The sequence below is a fragment of the Stylophora pistillata genome, chromosome 12 (genome assembly GCF_964205215.1).
Source record: "Stylophora pistillata chromosome 12, jaStyPist1.2, whole genome shotgun sequence".
Lineage (NCBI taxonomy): Eukaryota > Metazoa > Cnidaria > Anthozoa > Scleractinia > Pocilloporidae > Stylophora > Stylophora pistillata.
In genome coordinates, this window is record NC_142530.1 from 10,047,501 (window position 1) to 10,068,711 (window position 21,211).

Here is a 21,211-nt window from a genome sequence, read left to right on the forward strand (position 1 = left end):
TGCAAATCGTGGATAGATCGCACCGATGGGAGCCAATCAGATTGCAAGGATCACCACTGATTTTATAAATGTATATGTAATAAAGCAGCCACACCAGATACCAACTTTCTAACTTAGTACATTTGTTCTTCAGTTTGTCGCAATTTGAAGTTTACTAGTTTTCCTAAACCTGGTTACCGGTTAGGGAATCACACGGTTCGAAATGTTGAAGTATTCGACGAGGATCTCTGCATGGTGCAATGCTACCTGGAACCCAACTGCGTCAGTTCTAACTTCCGTCAGATAAACCAAGCGTCTGGACCCCATAAATGAACTCAATAACGCTACTATTGAACACGATGGAGACTTGGCGAAAAACGAAAGTTATATTTACCGCGGAGCTGTGGTGAGGACAAAGTCGATGCGTTAAACGTAGTACTCCTTGCCTTGGAAAGCTTTGATACCAAATTAAGGGATACCCTGGCCCCTCCCACCCTCTCAAATCCCCCACTTACGATGGGCGACCATTTGCGCAGATCACAAACAAACTTGCGTGGTACGATTGTATGAAACTCAAGCACTCGCCACCAAACCTTCCTAACATATGGACCAAAAATGGAACTGCATGAGACAAAGGTACATCAGTGCACACGCGTGAGATAAACGTACGCGAGGAACTCGTCATGCTTGCCAAAATATCATTTCAAGTTTCTCTATTATTCCTTTTCTTCCTTAGAATACTTGTGTGAAAAATCTTTGCAAGAATAACGCAACATGCCAAGCTGGGTTTACAGACAGAGATTATCAATGTTTATGTGTTGATGGATCTGGATTTACAGGCCATGAGTGTGATGAGGGTAAAGAATGTTATATTAAAAAAAAAAAGTGACGTATAAGTAGCAAGTTCTGCACGCTCCTACCCAAACATTGATATCTTTCAGGTGATTGGGCACACTTTCTGCCATGTGGTTTGAGAGGCATCAGAACCAAACAGTCGCAAACGCCTCGATAGTTTTGATGGTCACAGAATATCACAGCTGAAAGCCTTTCATGGCTTGCGGGAAGAGTAAATTAACAACTATTCTCTTCGGGCTTGGCGAATATGAGATGTTTGAATTTGCACCCATTGGGGCTGTTAAGCCACTCTGAAAAGTCAGTGAAACAATCAGATTTCGCTTGTCCCAAATTACTTTTCGCATTTAACAAATAAAAACTGCTGAATTTTCTGTTACATAAGCTGAAATATTTTCATAACGAATTTGGTAGCTTTTCGGTGGATATGAGAGTCGCATTTTCTGGTGAGGGCAACGTTGGCATGAAGGCGTAAACATTTGCAGCCAAGCAACAACCGCATTTAACTGTGATGTCATTTTGTTGTCTTAGACATAGATGAGTGTTCTGACGAAACAAACAGCTGTGATGAGAATACTGAGTGTAACAATACCTTGGGATCTTACAGCTGTACGTGTAAAGATGGATTTCGAGGAAATGGAACTAACTGCACACGTAGCTAATTGTAATGACAAAGAAAAAGGAGAGGAATTGTTTACAACAATTTCACATTAGAAATCAATACTGTGGCTAATCTTGTTGTTTCAGATATAGACGAGTGCGCTGACGCAAAGCACGTCTGTAATGCGAATGCTGAATAGAAGGATTTCATGGAAACGGCACAAAGTGCATTGGTAAGTTTTTGTCGGTTCAGATGTTATCATGTCCATAAATACAGTTTCAAATGTAAGATTAAAAGGTTTGGATCAGGTTGGGAGTGACCAATTCATTTCATATTTCTAGGAAAAGAATCTTAGGTAAAAAGGCGGGAGAAAATATTTTTTTATTCTAACTCTTTTTCGCCCAGCAGTGATCATTTGGTAAATTCCTTTTGCAATTATAACAAGTACTTTATGGCGGAAAGTTTGTTTCTTCTATACTACATTTTGTCTTTCTTTAACCCCACGAAGGATAGCCACCTGCACGCAACGGCAACTCAAATTGTGGGGAGTCTTAGTAACCAAAAATATTTGAAACCATATCGAATGAACTTCATGTCAGTAATGCTTGTTGGTTTTGCTGTTTTAGATATCTCTCAGCTCGGTGGCCAACCGAAATTTCGGTTTCGCAATAAGCCAACCACGCCGTCAGATTCTAGGACGGTCAAGGTATAAATTTAGATGTCAGAAAAGAGAAGAAATTAAAGTAACACACGACAGAGAAAGATTCTACTCTTTCATTTCTCTTCGGCTCCTTTTATTTCAGCTCATTATTTGCATCGGGGGCGTCATCACAGGAACATAATTATTAATCAATGGGAGAAGATACTGGTATCCGGTCTGCGTCATGTATCAATCTTAAGAATCATTTTCTTCGTGCCTTTTTTTAAAGGCATTTGTTTATGGCCTTCGTGTTTACTTCGCTGCAATATGTGAAGCGTTCTTTAGATCTCATTTCTGTCTTTGTTTTCTTCACAAGTCGATGGATAATATTACCACTGAAACTATCTTCCTAATGTTTTTGTCGTCCTTTCCAAATTTAAACAGAAAGGCGCCCCGTGGGGCTGAAATCTAACACAATAATGGATTCTTTTTCCTCTGTCTGTCGCTATCACTGGATCGTAAGCGAGGTAGTCATTAGTGAAGTCGGAAGAGAATGAAAACCTCTGTGTTCTTTCAGGTAACAAGAGTTTTCATGAACATTCGATTCCGTCAGTATAATTTTCAGGACCTTTTTTATCTATTTTTCTTAATCGGCCGCTCAGTTTACAGGAATATTTTGTAAGCATGGTGGCTGGCAATATTGGTAATACCAAAGAAAAATTTGACAATCTGTCACTAGTATGATAACTTTCAGCATTATTTTACTTTTATTTCACAGGAGTTACAGCTGTGTTCACAAATCTTGGTGGATCTGGACGACATGGTCCAGACTCAATTGGTAGTTACTACCGCAGGTTTGGATCATGATGGGCAAGTTACAGTGTCCAGCGGTATTCAACGGTGGACTGTGCCACACACTGGTGAATACAGAATGAAAGCAATAGGAGCCTCAGGGGGGTACGGTAAGAACAGTATCATCAAGAACGGAGGAAGAGGGGCACGGATGATCGGAAACTTTCATTTGACCAAAGACGAGATCATACGTATCCTTGTTGGTCAAAATGGGGAAAGAGGGCAAGTCAACAACAATAATAATAACAATAATAATAATAATAATAATAATAATAATAATTTGATATTTATATTGCGCAAATTAACATGTAGATATGATCAAATGCGCATCATAACACTGAACGGGGGACTTTGGTCAGACTGCATCAGCAGTTTACAAACAGTTGAAGGAAACTTATTTGAAGATGCCCCCTCCCCCCAATTCCCAGTAAACAGGCCAGACCACATCACAGTAATCTCGTGGGTGGGTTCTTTAACGTCCCCTGCCTAACCAAATTAACTAATTAATGGATGCAGGAGACGGGACCTACGGTTTATTCGTCCTTATCCGAGAAGACTAGAATGTCTATCCATTTCTTATCAAAGAAAGGTAGCGCATTCTCCTCAGTTATTTTAAGACCTTGAGTGCTGGTCCGGCCGGGGCTCGAACCATCGACCTCGACCTCTCGCACAACAGTCCAGCGCTCTAACCAATTGAGCTAACCGGGAGGCGGTTAGCAAAAAACTGAAAAGCAAAAACTGCTTGGTCAGCGGATGTTGGTCAGCGGATGTTGGTCAGCGGATGTTGGTCAAGAGGGTTGTGATTTTTGAGCTCCGCTAAGTTTCTTTATATTCTTTGCTTTTTCTTATTTTTGTATTCTGTTTTTTGTGTGTCCTTTCGTTTAACCTTTGTGCAATGCCTGGGTCAGTTGCGGCTTTGAAGAAGGAGAATAACATACTTAAAGCGCAACTATCGTCAATGTCGGACGAGGTAGCTAGATTGAAGGAGTTGATACAGCGACATAGCGAGAGGAGCGAAGAAGTTCTGCCCAGCGAAGAAGGTGCCCAATGTGTAGAGTTCTTGAGCAAGAAATACGACGACTTCCATCTCTTTAGCGGCATGGCCAAAGACGAACTCCAGCGACTAAGCACCAAACTCGAAGAGCTGAAAGCCAAGGTAGATATTATTGGAAATGCTATTGACGAAATTCAAGAACATAGTTTCCAGTATAATGTAAAAATTGTGGGAGTGCCTGAGAGGCTGCAAGATGAATCCGCAGCCTCGATAAACAAGCTTTGCCTAAACATTTTTAAAGAAACGGGAGCTGATCTATCGATGTATGACATTGACACCGCCCATCGTGTTCCCAGCAGGAATAACAATGGAAAGCCAAAGCCGATAGTTTGTAGATTTGTCAGGCGTTTAGCCAAAGAAAGCGTCATGAATCATCGTAAAGATGCATGCAAATTGGACCCGGCTTCCGTTGGACTCCCTGAGGATGCCTCGTTAAGCGCGGTTAGAATTTTTGATCATTTGTCACCCCGAATGCAAACAGTCCTGTTACATGACATCAAAATCGCTGTGCTCCTCTCAATATTTCTGAACTTTTTACTCACTCTGAAAAGGTTCATTCCTACTCTACTCGTTTCTCAGTAGCTGGAAGCTTTTATATAAAACAGGCGAGAACAAATCATCAGTTGTTTTCCTTTTCTAGAGTTGGTGCGAAAATATGGAATGGCATCCCCCCTGAAATTCGTAAGCTAAAGAAAGCACCTTTTAAACGTGAGCTAACTCACTTGCTTTTGAATATTCTTGAAATTGAGGAGATGAATGTTGACTTGCGCTACCTTGACCTTTCTAGCTTATATTTGTATTTCTACTGATTAGCTTTCTCTTTGACCTGTTAAAACTCCCTTGTGTGACTGGCTCAGTTAAAACCTTTAACATGATTATCACTACTATTATTTGTTATTTATTTTTATTTGCTCATTTATTTATTTATTTATTTCATTGTTGCGTTTGTGTGTGCGTGCGTGCGTGTGTGTGTGTGTGTGTGTGTGCGTGCGTGAGAGCCTATACAGTGCCTGTTTAGGTAGCCCGCCTAGAATAGCTTTGCTAACTGCGGGCTACAAAAGCCTTTATTTCTTTCATTTTAAAAAATAAAGTCAATGTTGTTGTTGTTGTTGTTGTTACTGCTGGAGGCGGAGGAGGTACATTTGTAGTGAGGGGAAGCAACACGCCTTTGATCATAGCTGGAGGTGGAAGGGGAGTAAAAAAAATGTCAGAACAACATCTAGGATGTGATGCGTCCATAAACACTACAGGGAATGCTGGGAACAACTCGCTATCGGGATCGAGAGGAAGCAACGGACATGGAGGAAATTTCAATGGTCAACATTCACGTGAGCGGAGAAAGATGAAAAAATCGGTCAGTGTGTTCAATCCGTAATGACAGTAAGATTAATCGAAACAAAAATGAAATTTGATTTTCATTTTCCTACGCTATTGAAAATCGGTTGGTACTAAGGTACACCCATTGAAAACGAAATTTGATTTTCATTTTCCTACGCAAGTGAAAATCGGTTGGCAGTAAGGTACATGCATTAACTAGGGTACACGCATTGAAAGCCTATTTATTGAAATAATTAATTTTAACTTTAAATTTTTCCCTTTCTCGTTAATAACATTCCTGGAGGCGCCTCCGATAATATTTTTTAAAAGTTTGAATGAATTTCGATCTTTCAGCTTTCAATGTCCTGCCTATTATTTATTGCTTCTTTCTACCGAACCGTAATTTTACGTGGGTGTTACTACACGTAAATTGCAGGAGATGACCTATCGAAAGAGTTGAAAAGGCTTCTCATTCGCTAATTGCGTATTCAGATTAAAGATAGGCCTAATTTTAACGTTGACTTGTCCTCATAAGCTTGAATTGTTGATAACAATTTCCAATAACTTTTTTTTGTAAGAAGCTTCCAACTTAAAATGAAGAAGTAGACTTGGGTGAAAAAATAGTGCGAATCGTTGTGCAATCGTTTTTTCTTAATGATAAAAAAGGGTTCTTTTAATCAGAAATCACTGTCAATTTTATGATTATTGTAGGTGGTGGAGGCGGTGGCTTCCAGAGTGATGGAGAAGATGCAACGATCATTTCTGGTCGAGGAGGTAAAGGATATCTTCACGGGGCAAACGGCGGATCTTACTGGTGGGGGGGGGGGGGGGTTCGGAGGTGGCGGTGGTTTTCAGCTGAAAAACAAGGGAGCTGGCGGGGGTGGAGGATACTCTGGGGGAGATGGTGGGGCTAATAAAGAGTTTTTCTGTGGGGGAGGTGGAGGATCTTTTAACGATGGAATAAATCAGAAAAATGAATGTTATTGTAATGGCAATGAGCATGGTAGAGTGATAATTGCTGTAATGCTTGCTATATTGGTGAAACTGGTCGTCATTTTTCCACATACGTCCGTGAACATCTCTCTTCAGACAAGTCCTCACATATCTTCAAACATTTAAAAACTGAGAAAGTTGTCGTCAATCTTGCTCTGTGGATTGTTTTGAAATCCTTGATTCCGCCCCAACTAAGTTTCAACTTAAACTTAAGGAGGCTATGCACATAAACTGGGAAAGGCTAATTTAAACTAACAAGTTCATCACGTTAACATGACGCTTACGCTTTAGGCTTTATATTCTTTCCAACACTTTGTTACTCACTCAAATATGTAATTTTTGTCACTTAATCATAATTAATTATGCATGTTTCGCCTATTTGTTATACAGTCCCAACGGTTTTTCAAATATTCTGTAACTGAAGATGATGTTCGCAACATCGAAACATGTCTTCGAAATTAAAAAATGTCGTACTCTCCTAGAAGATAACGTTTTCCAGAACTCAAATTCAAACGGAAGCACTGTAATATTTGCTGAGATGATTGCGGATGGTTATATTTGTAAAAAAACTCGTCTTTATAAATATGGCTAATAATTCGCCTCGTCGATTGGCATTACGTGCTAATTTCCAGAAGAAAGGAAGAAATAAATGTTTTTCCATAAACAAAAATTCACATTTGCATTGAAAAGGTTTCCAGTAAGACGTGACGTGAATACTGGACGGAGCTTTTCATTCAATAGAAGTGAAATTCAATTTACAGTAACGAACTTCAGATGATCAGAGTTTGTTTGAAAGGTTCGTTTGTCTTCCAGTACTTGGTCTTGCGGCTTTGTAGACTTTACTGTGTATAAAACGAAAACTGAAAAGGTGCTGAAAGTGAAGGGGGAAAGTGATAAGGGCGCAAGTTAATTACCTACGAATCATACTTAGCAACGTGAAGGCTGACCTCACCAAATAACTACAAATTGCACTATCTTTAACAAAAACTCCGTTCAAGCCATATATTTCGCAATTACTTTCAAATTTGGGAAGTTTGGTTATAACAGTAAAACAGTGTTTTTTTTTTTTTTTTCGCTTAAGTGTGGGCGGACGAGGAGAACGTGCAAACAGTTGATAAACAATTTTGTCCCCTTAGGCTGAACTCATTAAGACATAATAGGACATAATAAGGCCAGACTAGAAGAAGTCATACTTCCTCTACTAATTAAAATTGGGCGCCATAATCAGCCATTACGTATAATCGAGTTTCATCAACCAACTAGATCCCAGAGCAACTCATTCAGTTTCGACAACCACTGAGAACCTCATAGCTTTACCAAAAAGGTTGCGTATTTGAACGTAGATTAATCTTCAGCTCGCATATTTTGCCTGATGTTTCTCTAAAGTTTGAAAAACTTGCCGTTCGCTTAAATTACTGAGTACAACGGCCGTTTCCTAAGGACATGCTCTTTGTAATCTACTGCTTCGTTCTCACCATTTTGGTTTCTCTAATACCAGAAGGACAAGGTAAAATTAACAATTTTTGTTTGGGAAACCGTTTTGGTTTCCCTAATAACAGATGGACAAGGCAAAACTAACAATTTTGTCTTTGCTATGGTTTAAGCATATATGAAGGCGAGATATTACTTATTTATTTATATTTTTTTTTGGTAACGAATAAACCTTGAAGCATTCGTGCAAACTTCTCCAAGAAGTATCAAATATGATGAATTATCATATGAACCGTCCGGCCCCACTTGCACAATCCCATAGAAAACCATAGTGAAAGCTGACGCGTGCAGAGCCGAACGGGTTGATCTGAACCGGTCCGGAAAAAGCCGTTCGGCCCTGTTATCCTCACGTCGCTTTGTTGCAAAAACTTCAAGGAAAATAGACGTGAGAAAAACGGGCGCGTTTTTCAAGGAATTGGGAGTTTCTTATTCTGACTTGAAAAAATGAAGGGAAAGTTTTGATCGCAGTATTTTTTTGTGCTCGTGTGGCTGCGTTTTCGCGTCCTATTTAGGCTGAAAATTTCAATACATTGTAGTCATTTGATAAAATGCTTATTGACTGAGTTTGGTCGGGCTGGACAGGAAAATATTTGGCTAGAGATCATGATGTAAGGCCCTTCCACTCAGCAATAAGTACATATTATTTACCCGAAATAGTGTAAGACAAATTACATATTTGACAAGTAGTTAATGCATTTTTAAAGTAATTTAAAAAATCACAGGTTTTGGAATAAAAAAGCTTATGAGCACAAAATTTCAGGGAATGTGACCTTTTGTAGTATCTAAAGCGAAAGTCACTATCCGCTTCAATGAAGTCCACGAAAATTTTCGACTTTTTTGATCTTGCACTATGGATGAGTTGAATACTGGCAGACCTTCTTTCTTATTTAGGGTTCAGAAACTCATTTGAAATCGACTAATACTTTGCCGCTTGTTCAAATAAATTTATTACACAGGAGCGAAGCTTTTAAAGCCATGGTAATGAAACCAGTTCGTCTTGGCGAGAAACATAACTTTTCGTCAGATCAATGCTTCAAACTTGGCTCTTAAGCATGTTTAACTGCGGTAAAACCTGGCTTTTTTGTCAATTTGACACCAAAGTTGATCTAAATTCTGGTTCAAATTTCGAAAAACCTCAATATTGAGGAATGAATTCGTGCATTTCAGCTAGCCGGTAGAACTACGACGTAAGTCATTAATGATTCATCGCAGAAAGGAAGTTCCAACTTTGCTTGGGGCGAAAACAGGTGTTTTAGACAAAATATTTGTTTGACAAAGACGACAGTTGACAGCTTAGGATTTATCCCTCCTATCATACTCAATTACGCCCTTATGATGAACATGCATGGTAAATTTCAGCGTTTCGCCTCCAATTTAGTAACCGTTATTGCACTGTATGCATAATAAAACTTTTGTTACATCTTTAGAAGTAAAAAGTCAGGACCTGAATAGTTTAGAAAGAGTTGTCAAAATTGCTTTACATACCCACGAGTTCATAGAGTTAAAAAGTTCGTGAGTTAGGTGGGCGATTTTGTTTTGTCTCACACATTGCTTTTCATATTACGCAGTTTTGTCGAAGACTGAAGTAGCGACATGCTAACAAACACTTTTCATGAATTGACGTGACATCAAGCTCTGACAATAACCTTTTTTTAAAAGTATTAAATATGCTTGAACGAGAGGACCATAATTATGAGATAAACACGAATCACTCTAGTACCCTTCATCAACAAAGTTGTTTATGGATCATGGATTTCGGCAATAATTGATCGATCACGATAGCTAGCTGATAACATTCAAAGGAGATAAATGGAGATTGCATTGATTAGTCAAAATATTAACTTAAATCCCCCGACTGATGTTAAACCAAGGCAATAATTCAGTATTAACACTGCTCTACAATTCCAGCCTCGGTAGAGGCGCTCAGTGCTAAATAGCAACTTTCTTAATAAAATTGTTAACCAGGTAACTGTCGCAATTTGAAGTTTACCAGTTTACCTAAACCTGGCTACAGGCTGGAGAATCACACAGTTCGAACTATTGAAGTATTCGACGAGGATCTCTGCATGGCGCAATGCTACCTGGAACCTAACTGCGTCAGTTACAATTTCCATATGATAATACAGCTGTCTGGAACTCACAATTGTGATCTGAATAACGCTACTATTGAACACGCTGAAGATCTGGGGATTAACGAAAATTATATTTACCGCGGAGCTGAGGTAGGAAAGACACTTATAAGCCAAGAGTATGATACTCTTTGTCTTGTCGAAGCCTCGTTACAAGACTAAGAATTCCTCAGCCACTCCTGCTCCTCTAGATTTTCTTTCAATCCACCTAAATAAGGGTTATGATGATTGCATATCTTAAATTAATTTTGAACTACAGAACGGTGGAAAGAAATATTTATAACTCACAAATTACCTCCCCTGAAGCTGTTCTGTTACGTTTTCGAGGGTTCACGCAGACTATTTTAAGTTTTGAACAGTGCCACATTTGGCAACGGAAATATAGACCTTTGTGAGCATTCGAGCATATAACAAACAAGCTTGCGTGGACAATTATGGGATACGCCTAGATATGACAAACCTGCATAGCATTTAGAATTCGCAAACACGTACGCATGCGCAGAACAAAAAATTAAACTGCCCCTATTTTTCTTCTTCTTAAGAATGCTTGTGCCAGAAATCCTTGCAAAAATGATGCAACATGCCAAGCTGGCTTTACACACAGAGATTATCAGTGTTTATGTGTTCTTGGATATGGATTTGAAGGCCATGATTGTGATGAAGGTGAGGAATCCTCTTCAATTCTATTCCCAGTCAATAAGACGATAAAAGTGTTACCGCAACAACCATCCGCCCCCTCCCCCCTTCCCACACCACCTTACGAGTCTGAGGTGACAGTAAGGTCCCAATCAATAAATACAAACAAACAAACATCAACAAGAAAACACAAGACCAAAAGTACAGGTTTCATTCAGTGATGACTCATCTTTGATGTTTTAGATTTGGACGAATGTACTGTTGGAACTCACGACTGTGACAAGAATGCTGAGTGTAACAATACCTTGGGATCTTACAAGTGTACTTGTAAAGATGGATTTAAAGGAAATGGAACCAACTGCACAGGTTGCTGTTTCTAACATATCATGATGAGGAGAATAAGAAAACAAGACCAAAAAACAGGTTTCATTCTAATAATGCTTTAATTTATTTTTTATGTTTTAGATTTAGACGAATGTATTGATGGAACACAAGACTGTGACGAGAATGCTGAGTGTTACAATACCTTGGGATCTTACAAGTGTACTTGCAAAGATGCATTTCAAGGAAATGGAACCAACTGCACAGGTTGTTAGTTGCAACGTATCATGAAAAAAATTAATAATAATTTTATTAACGTGTCACTGATAATAGCAGTTATCCACTAAGTAAGGACACCAGTTAGTAAGTAAGATGACGAATGTAAGATGTTGCTGGACTATGATGAAGGTAAGATGACGAATGTAAGATGTTGCTGGACTATGACGAAGGTAAGATGATGTTGGATAATTCTTTATCCTTTTTAGACATCGAAGTTTCAATTGAAGGCAACGGTTTATGTACAGTGTGTACTACAAACCTACAGATTCACATAGTTACTCGTTGTATTCATCTTCGCATCCATCTCATGTGAAGAATTCCACTCCTTTTCCTCAGTTTCTAAAACTTCGTTGTTTATATAGTGATGACTCTGATTTTTTTCACAAATCAGTCTATGTTCGAAAAACGCGGTCACCCTGTTTCTGTCGTGCAAGCGGGTCACCACCGCGCCCAACTAATTGATCGACAGTCAGCACTACAAACGTCACAGAAGGAAAATTCCGACCGCATTCCATTTACTCTCACATTTCACCCTCACAACCATTCAGTTAAATCCATTTTTCTTAAAAACTTTAAATTACTTCAAAACGATCAAGAGACTGGCACCATCTTTTCGCAACCTCCACTCACTCCATTCAAACGCGACTAAAACATAGGAAATTTTTTGGTCAGAAGTTCATTCCAAACTAATGACCAACCAGGTACTTTTAAATGCGCTCGCGCACGATGCAAAACTTGTCCTTTCATTCACAACGCTGAAAAAATGTCGGGACCTAAACCCTCCATTAAGATCACTGATCACTTCATGTGCACCTCAGACAACGTGATCTATTGCATAACTTGCACTTATGGTAAAAAGATATACATCGGCGAAACAGGAAGACGACTAGGTGACCGATCCCGAGAACACCTTCGCGACGTAGAAAGGAATGACAAGGACGCATCAAAACCAGTCGCTAGACAATTTAATCTACCTAATTATTCTGAGCAACATATGGTAATCTGCGGTCTTTCCTAACATTCAGGTAGCTCGGAAAGCCGCAAAACTCTTGAACAAAAGTTCATCTTTCAAATCAGCACTCTTAATCCTACAGGTATCAACGAACGCTTTTCATTGTACTAATTTATTCGTGCTTTTCTCGTCGCCATGTTCCCACCAATAGCGTACATACATACATACATACATACATACATACATACATACATACATACATACATAAACTTTATTTATCTCGAATTTAAGAGTAGCTGTAAGCTAATATCTTGGAGTGATTAAAATGAAGTAAAAGGAATAAGCTAAACTAGATTAAACTCAGAGAGAGCTACTCTCTCCTGGACACCTTCAAAGGTGTCCGGGAGAGAGTAGCTCCACTTTCTGCATATAGCGTAGCTCCACTTTCTGCATATAAACCCACACACAACCCACAATTCCTCCATTCGCTCTGACGAAGGCTAACGCTTGAAACGTGAGCTTTTTTAAAACTCTTTACGGTGGCCAATTTTCAATTTCAACTCAGTTGATATAGCCCAATTACCTTGTTACCCCCACCGACGCAGCACCACAGTTTCTCTAGAAACTTTCAGCCTTTAGTCAATGTCATAGATATAGATGAGGGTAATAATTTCGGTATCGGAATCAAGAGCAGAAGCAGAGGAGCAGGCCCAGGCACGCTGCGAGATTCCAGGACTGTCGGGGGAAAAAGTTTGATACCAGGAAAAGAGAAGAAAGAAACTCGTGGCAGAGGGGGAGAAGTGCTTTCTCTTAAACTTGAATTAAATTCAGGCCATTATTTTGCATGAGGGAGACACCGCAGGCATATATTTATTAATCCATTCTGTAGACGATAACAGTTTACGGTTTGTGTCATCTATCGACGTCAATAATCGTTTCCCCTTCCTTTTTAAAGTATTTTTAACTTGTGAATTGAGCGCATGCGCAAGAGCGAGTTGTAGATATGATGTGAAGAATGGCACTCGCTCGCTCGCTTGATTGGTCCATTCCTGTAAACTTTGTTTCGATTTTAGGCTTTTAAGTGCATTTGATAGTTTTTGACGGGAATAAGCAAACGAAATGGCGACCTTTGTTGCTAAGAATAGTGGTGGGGTGATGATAATCTTAAAAGAGTTTAAAACTATACGTTTTTCATCCGTGAAATAAAGTTTGCCCAATCTCCGAATACACTTTTGTCTCTTGCAACGTATATTTCATTTATGGCGTCAATGCTTCTATCTTTGAATGTATATATGCAGGAAAACGATTATTGTGTCCGAAAAAGAAAAAAGAAAACAAATAAAGGAAGTTAAGTGCTAAATAAATAAATAAATGACAATTTATATAGCGCCCTATCCAAAAGCTCTAAGGCGCTTTACAATTAAGGTAAAAAGTAAAAATAATAATCAAATATAAAAAATAAGTTTTAAGATTAGGCTTAAAAGCGTTAAAATCTACACTACATTTTATGGTTTCAGAATTGTCATTCCACAGCTTAGGTGCAGAGACAGAAAAGGCGCGATCGCCGTAAGATTTCAACTTGGAGCGAGGAATCACTAACAAGTTCCTACTCGATGATCGTTAAGACCTAGTAGGCTTACAAGTTTCTAACAATTCATTGATATAACTAGGGCACAAATTATTTAAAGCTTTAAAAGTAAAAAATAAGATTTTAAAAATAATTCTCTGCTCCACGGAGAGCCAGTGCAGTTTCCTCAGTAAAGGAGTAACGTGCCGCACAATTCTGGGCTAATTGCAATCTATGAACTAAATGTTTCGGAAGACCATATGACAGAGAATTACAGTTGTCTAATCTGCACGTAACGAAGGCGTGTACTAACGCCTTAGTACTTAGCGCTAGGTGCGTATTATGTTTTTACTCAAAAATGAAGACAAAAGATAAAAATCGCTAAATATTTTCGCATGTGTGCAAATAGGCTCGCGAGTCATATTTCAAAAGGAATACGCAAATTTGTGGGTCGTCCTCGGTGTAAAAACCTGACGAGGTTTTCTTTGTTTCATGAGGTATTGTTTGGATGTACGCTATTGTTTATAATGTTTTGTTGTCTTTGTTATACGTCACTCGTGAGCTTCACAGGTTTTTACACCGAGGATGAGCCGTACTGTCGTTGGCTTGAGAGCTTATTCTGTCATCTTTAAGACCTTGATATTCATTATTTTTCAAGGAGTGTATTCTATAGCATTGCTTCTTTATATTCTTTGTTCCACAAGGTCGAACTCGATCGCAAAGGAACGAAAAATCCGACTTCAAAATTTTGAAGGCCGGCAGCGCGGACGCCATATATTCAAATTTGATCATTTAGTATGAACGCACAGAATGATACCCTCCTGGTACCCCCATCAAAATATATGCGCAAACGAAGGAGTCTGATCATTTTATTGATCTCCAAACTAAAACGTTTTATGTGTTCGATGGTTTGGAAGAATAAAGAGGAAAACCACATACAAAAGAGGACCACGTGATAATCTCTGTGACTTTTCATTGCTCATTTGGAAGCTAAGTCCGTCATTTAGGTGTTTTTTAATTATCTTCCTTTACCACTATCGATACTGCTTGGTTTTTTGTTGCGTTTTTCATCAGTATATCTGTACTGACACGAATTCTATGCCAAGATCAGGCACGAATAAATGTATCACACAATGAAAAGCATTACGTTTTCTATTCTCTTCTTTCAATTTTTCTCTTTTATATTTGTTATCATCACTATCATTATAACTATTTTGTTTCATTTTCATTTAGATGTAGACGAATGCGTCACTAAAAAACACAGCTGCAAAGGCAATGCGACATGCAGTAACACTATTGGATCGTACACCTGCAAGTGTAAGGAAGGATACCAAGAAAATGAGAAAAAATGTACTGGTAAGTATTCTTATCTGGCAAAAATAGACGTTAGCATGGAAGTTAAGACACTTGGGGCTAGAGCATTTCAAAACCACAACCCTGATGTAACTGTGATGCTCATTTTACTGTCTTAGACATAGATGAGTGTTCTAACGAAACAAACAGCTGTGCTGAGAATGCTGTGTGTAACAATACCTTGGGATCTTACAGTTGCACGTGTAAAGATGGATTTCATGGCAATGGAACTAACTGCACAGGTAAATAAAAGGGGCAAGTTCAAGAAACTGCGGTGTTGCGTCGGTGGGAGTAACAAGGTAATTTGGATTATATCAACTGAGTTGATAATGTAGTTTGGCCACCGTAAAGAGTTTGAAAACTGGCGTTCCGAGCGTCAGAGCAAATGACGAGGGGCTAACGCTTTGACGATGGGCTAACGCTCGAAACGTCAGCTTTGAAGCACTTTACAGCGGCCAAATTACACTATCAACTCAGTTGATAAAATCCAAATTAACTGCACAGGTAACTGTTCGTAATACATCATGCTATCTTACCTCTCCTTATGTTACGGGGGCACAAGTGGCACAAACTGTATTGGTAAGTAGTTGTTGGTTAGATGTCATTATGTCCATGTATACTTTTTTAACATCTTAGTGTAAAAACCTGTGGCTCAAGCTGAGAATAACCAATTCAATTCATAATTCTAATAAATAAGTTAAATAAAAGAAAAGAAAAAATTATGTTTAACTCCCAGCGGTGATCTGTGGGTAAATTACTTTAAAATGCGGTTATATTCCCCCGCCCTTTACTTAGGGCGTGAGATCTTGCACTTTTCACATTTAAAAAAAGCGCCCCGCGGGCCAGGAACCGTGTATTGTGATTGCTTTAATATTCTACCGCTCTCTGACTCGTTTTAGCTTTCATTGGATCTTAAGCCACGTATAGATATTAGTGGAGCCGGAAGAAAATGATCAACTTGGTATTGTTGCTTGCTAACGGGTCTCTGGAGATTCTTCTTCCACCTCTTTTTCTGCCGAGTTTGCAGGATTTTTTTTTCCTAAGCACTCTTGGGTAACACTGGCAATACCCAAAACATTTTGACAATTTTTTACCCATATCATAACTCCTAGAGGACGCCAAGTCGCTTTCTACTGAATTTTGCCGCACTATTAATTTCGCATCATAATTACTAAAAGATAAATAAACTTCAAGATCTAACCTTTCGTATGATATAGGTTTCATTTGATTTGACTGCGAATTGTTTTCATAAGAACGAGACTGGTGTTAAAGCTCACGTCATCACTCTTTATGCTTGAAACAAAGGATTTACCAAACAAAGAAAGGACACCAGAGTATGTTGAGTAAACGTCACTGGATTTGTACGCGCTTCTGATTTTGAAATATACTTCGACTTCTTAACATTTCTATGATGTAAGTTTCCTACGATTTCATTCATATCGGCAGAAATCACTTAGTGAAAATCATTCGGCGAATAACACTCTCGTTTCGCAAACTCGATATGTTTTAATTCGTTTAACGTTCCACTATTGAGACACTACACCTTACTTCTGAGTCCGTTTCCGTCGGCCTCTTCGAAATGTACTACTTCATTTTAGCTTTCATTTGATGTAAGTTTCATACGAGAGGCTAGCTACAAGTTACCAAAAAGTCAATTCGCCACCAGTGGCGAATTAACTTCGAGTGGTGGCAAGTTTTGTTCTGGCGAATTTGCTGTGGTGGCGAGTTGACTGTAAACCCTTTCACTTTTATCGTGTGTTTATTATACAGGATTTACAGCTGTGTTTACAAATCTCGGTGAAAGCGGAAGAAGTGGTCCAGTCTCAATTCGTAGCTACTACAGAGGTGAGGATCACGACGGACTAGTTACAGTGTCCAGAGGTATTCAACAATGGACTGTGCCATACACCGGTGAATACAGAATAGATGCAATAGGAGCCTCAGGGGGGTACGGTAAGAATAGTATCATAAAAAACGGAGGAAGAGGGGCACGGATGATTGGAAACTTTTATTTGTCCAAAGATGAGATCATACGCGTCCTTGTTGGTCAAGAAGGGAGAAGTGGCGATAAGAACGACAAAACTGCCGGAGGTGGAGGAGGTACTTTTGTAGTGAGAGAAAACGACACGCCTTTGATCATAGCTGGAGGTGGAGGGGGAGCTAAAGAAATGTCAGAACAACATCTGGGATGCGATGCGTCTATAAATACAACAGGGAATGCAGGGAACAACTTGCCATTGGGGTCGGGTGGAAGAGACGGACATGGAGGACAAGAAAATGGTGGTAATTCTGGTAGGTGGAGACTTTTCTTTTCAAAAATGTCGAAATGTTGCAGTCATCCCTTCCTAACCCAATGACAGAGTAAGTCGCTAAAAATCAAATTTTGAAAGTTTTGTATAAAAACGGGAATCATCAAACTTTTCTATGCTAATTTGAAAGCTTTTTTCTGATGAGATCTTTGGAAGCGCCCCATCCAAGATTCTGTTAAATTTGACTCTTTTATTTTCAAATTATCCACTTATTTATTCAATTCTTGACATCGATTTGAGAATATACGGCAGGAGATGACATGGAAATAGATGACTAGGCCTCTTATTCGTTAATTGCTGATCTGTATTAAATGGAAGCACTATAAAAGGGTTAACAGTAACATTTTAACGCTGACTTGTCCTCATAAGCTTTTCTATTACTAACAATATCCGATGGCAAAACAGTCACGGATCCCATGAATATCGCTAACAGATTCTGTAAGTACTTTACCAACTATGGTCCTAACTTAGCGAGTGCTATACCCACTGTGAATTCGGCCACTTCTCGCTCATTTTTGTATTAAAAGGCATCTTTCCACTAGATAAATTAAAAATTTGGTGAAGTAATTCCCATCTACGAAACAAAGGATCAGAGTTTTTTGTATATTATGGCCAAATTTCTCAAAATTCTTTGAAAAGGTCATGTACAATCGCGTAGTCGAATTTTCCGAAACAAAGGAAATATTTTATCTCCGTTAGTTTGGTTTTCGTAAAAATCACTCGACATCACACACGCTAATTCATCTACTTCATAAAATCCCGGCTGCAATTGATCAACATGAAACCGCTGTAAGTATCGATCTGGATCTTTCTAAAGCATTTGATACCATCGATTATGAAATCCTCTTCAGTAATCTGGAACACAAACCAACGCTACTAGATTTCTCGGGGTATATATTGACGAGCGCCTTACTTGGAAAGATCATAGCAGCTATTTATGTGAACAAATCTCTAAATCAAAATGAATGTTTTTCAGTTCCCGCCTCTATCTATCTTCAAAACCTAAACGTACTTTGTACTACTCGCTAATTTATCTTTATATCACCTATTGTAACTCTACATGGTCGTCTACATAGCTACGTAACTCACTTTTATAGAATTTGTTGTTTGCAAAAACGGGCTGTGCGAACTATTACCAATTCATACTATAAAGGAAATTCTGCTCCTTTATTCTTCAAATTAGGAATTTTAGATATTTATCATGTCAATACCTTTCAAACAGCTACATTTATGCACAGCTATCCTAACAACTCGTTGCCTCCATTTTTTTTCAACTTGTTTTTGACAAACATTCAAATTCATGGCTATAACAGCAGAACAGTTAATAATTATCGCGTGCATTGTACATTGCCAAACTAATCTGAAAAAAATCACAATTCTTTACCAAGGTCCAAAGATCTGGAATTACCTTCCTGTTACAATCTTTTCTCTGTCAAGTTTTCCCAACTTTAGGAAAAGACTACCACAGGTTTTTGTTAAAATAATTGCTGAGTCGGCAAAGTCGCACACTTGTAGCACTATCTTTGCAAACATATTGTTACATACGAGGTGGCCTCAACTATAAGCCTTGTGGTTTCTAGAGGTCACCTCGCCATACATTAAACTATCGATAAATAGTTAATATATTAAGTAAGAAGGCAAATAAATTTTAATTTGAATTAAACCTCCAAAAAACTCAAGAGATAAACTTAGCTGGGAAACGCTGCCAATCGTTGTTTGCTTGGTTTTTTTGTTCGTAAGAGAAACACTGATCAGTTTTTGATTGTATTGTAGGTGGTGGTGGCGGCGGCCTGTACAGTAATGGACAAAATGCAGGGTCCTCTAGTGGTAAAAGTGGGAAAGGATATCTTAAGGGAGGAAAGGGTGGAAAGCATAGGGGTGGGTTCGGAGGTGGCGGTGGTTTTCGTGAAAGAAACAGAGGAGCCGGTGGCGGAGGAGGTTACTCTGGGGGAAAAGGCGGGGCTGATCAGGATATTTCCTGTGGGGGAGGGGGAGGATCTTTTAACAATGGAACAAATCAACAAAATGAATGTTGCCATAATAGCGCTGGTCCTGGCTGGGTAACCATCACATTTCTCCAATGAAGGGCACATGGCAACACTTTTAAGTTAGCGTGTATTAAATGATTGCAATTACAGTTGCCAGTTGATGATTGGTCGTTTAATAACCGGTAAAGAATGATACTTTAGTTAGCATTTTGCGCAAAACAAGTTGTGAAGTCAATTCTTCATATTCTTGTGTATTTCAATCATCACATATAAAAACATGATTCTCTAAATATGATTTTAAATTAACTGTGAAAAGGTTATTATACAATCACTTTGTTTTTCTTGATCAGCTAAAAACCAAACTCGAGTTTCAATTTTCATATGATCAGTTTGACTCGGTGTGTTAGTTGAACCTATTTGGATAAAAACCACAGCTATTAGATGATCTAATCACTGAAGCAAGCCATTCTTGATTCTTGTCAAAGCGAAATATTTTTTCTATACAACAAATCCTTTATTGACCAAGCTTATTCGGTCAAGATGACTGGATATTAGCTTGTTCTTTTTCTTGCGTTTTATGGACCTGAACTTCGTCTTGGTCCATTAAAAGGCGAAAAAAGAACTCTGCCAATATCCAGTCATTTTGACCTCACGCTTGCTACAGAACGCGTTATATAATCAAGTTCATTGTATTCCAATAAAACAGTTGTGTAGATCAATTGATCGGATTGACGCATTACTCTATAGTAATAGTAGAACTCTAATACAAAACACTTAGTTTCTTTGTTTTTCAGCCCTTAAAGACGACTAAAAATTTTTCTGCCATCAGTGCTGGTTGAAAATTATCAAAAAAATACGAGTTTGATTTGTGATACATAGGGCGTCCTTTTATAAATGTGTAAACATGGTGGTTTTGATTGTACAATTCCCAATCAATTGAAAAGCGTTTGTTCGGCCTTACCTCTAGCGGTATCCTGCAAAATGGAAACCTGGGCTCAGGGGAGGATACCACTTATATATGTGTCCATGACTGCAGTTGTGTTACCAGATGTTGATGTCAGTATCCGGGGAGGGAGGGGAGAGCTGGGTAACGAAGGAAATATTTTACAGATAGAGATGACTGAAATACACGAATTACGTGGGAGTTAAACGAGATCGAGTTAGCAAAGCCTTACTGTATTTTAAAACGGGAAGAAGTCATCGTCTCAGATTTCAGAATCAATCATTTCTTATCTGGTTCCTTTCTCATTACGTAGAGTGATGGAAAGGGAGTGGCTATATCTACCAAAGTGATGGCACTTTATTACCTGATGGATCGTTATAATTTTGTCAACGCCTAGAATACCTTTACAGGAGGCTCTCTTGTTTCAATAAAGCGGAGGAGAACGCTGCAATTAGCAAAAAGAAAACGAGTTTATACCTGATAAATACTAGAAAATTTATATCTTGAAAATGTTCGTTTCTTCTAAATGGATGAAAACTTAGAAAATGAGCTTTAATTTGTAGGAGTTACTAAAAGTAACTCTTAGTCTTTGTGGTGTCCTGCTCATAATCTTGTTTCAGTCTTTTTAAAGACATTTTGCAAACTAAAATTGGTTTAAATAATAAAATGACATTTTTGCTGTTGAGAGTTGTTTTTTTTTCGTTGTTGTTGTTGTGTGTGTGTCAGTGCTCAGGTTATAACAAGAGGTTTTGTGTCTAAAAAGAGTCTTGGGCGGTATGTCCCAACGAAATTCCTCTGCAATTAGCACTTTTTAAGAGGGCACAACAACTTATAATAAGATGGGGCGGGAGGTTGGTGGGTTTGGGAGGTTTAGTGTTGGTCCAATAATGTACGTCGAATGCTTTATGTTACTTATCCGAAAAAATGTCGCATAATCATGGGCATTCAGTATTTC

General features: G+C 38.6%; 1 protein-coding gene across 2 annotated transcripts; it reads left to right on the forward strand.

Annotated features, from left to right (window-relative positions):
• Positions 1-7,470: 7,470 nt before the first annotated feature.
• On the forward strand, positions 7,471-20,929 carry LOC111333188 (uncharacterized). 2 transcript variants are annotated; one of them, XM_022938722.2, is made up of 9 exons: positions 7,471-7,795; positions 9,745-10,001; positions 10,451-10,571; positions 10,788-10,910; positions 11,010-11,132; positions 14,897-15,019; positions 15,136-15,258; positions 16,787-17,308; positions 19,099-20,929. In XM_022938722.2, exons 1-9 carry the CDS (start codon positions 7,732-7,734, stop codon positions 19,407-19,409), a joined length of 1,767 nt encoding a protein of 588 aa, XP_022794457.2. In that variant the 5' UTR covers positions 7,471-7,731; the 3' UTR covers positions 19,410-20,929. The 2 variants fall into 2 exon arrangements, with proteins under 2 accessions (XP_022794457.2, XP_088598087.1); XM_088741961.1 differs by having other exon boundaries at positions 9,794-10,001.
• Positions 20,930-21,211: the final 282 nt, after the last annotated feature.

What these genes read in the sequence shown, in the direction of transcription:
- LOC111333188 (XM_022938722.2), top strand. Translation starts at nt 7,732, where the DNA reads ATGCTCTTTGTAATCTACTGCTTCGTTCTCACCATTTTGGTTTCTCTA. An exon ending in ATATTTACCGCGGAGCTGAG is followed by an intron (nt 10,002 to 10,450) that starts GTAGGAAAGACA and finishes CTTCTTCTTAAG; the next exon opens with AATGCTTGTGCCAGAAATCC. An exon ending in AAATGAGAAAAAATGTACTG is followed by an intron (nt 15,020 to 15,135) that starts GTAAGTATTCTT and finishes TTACTGTCTTAG; the next exon opens with ACATAGATGAGTGTTCTAAC.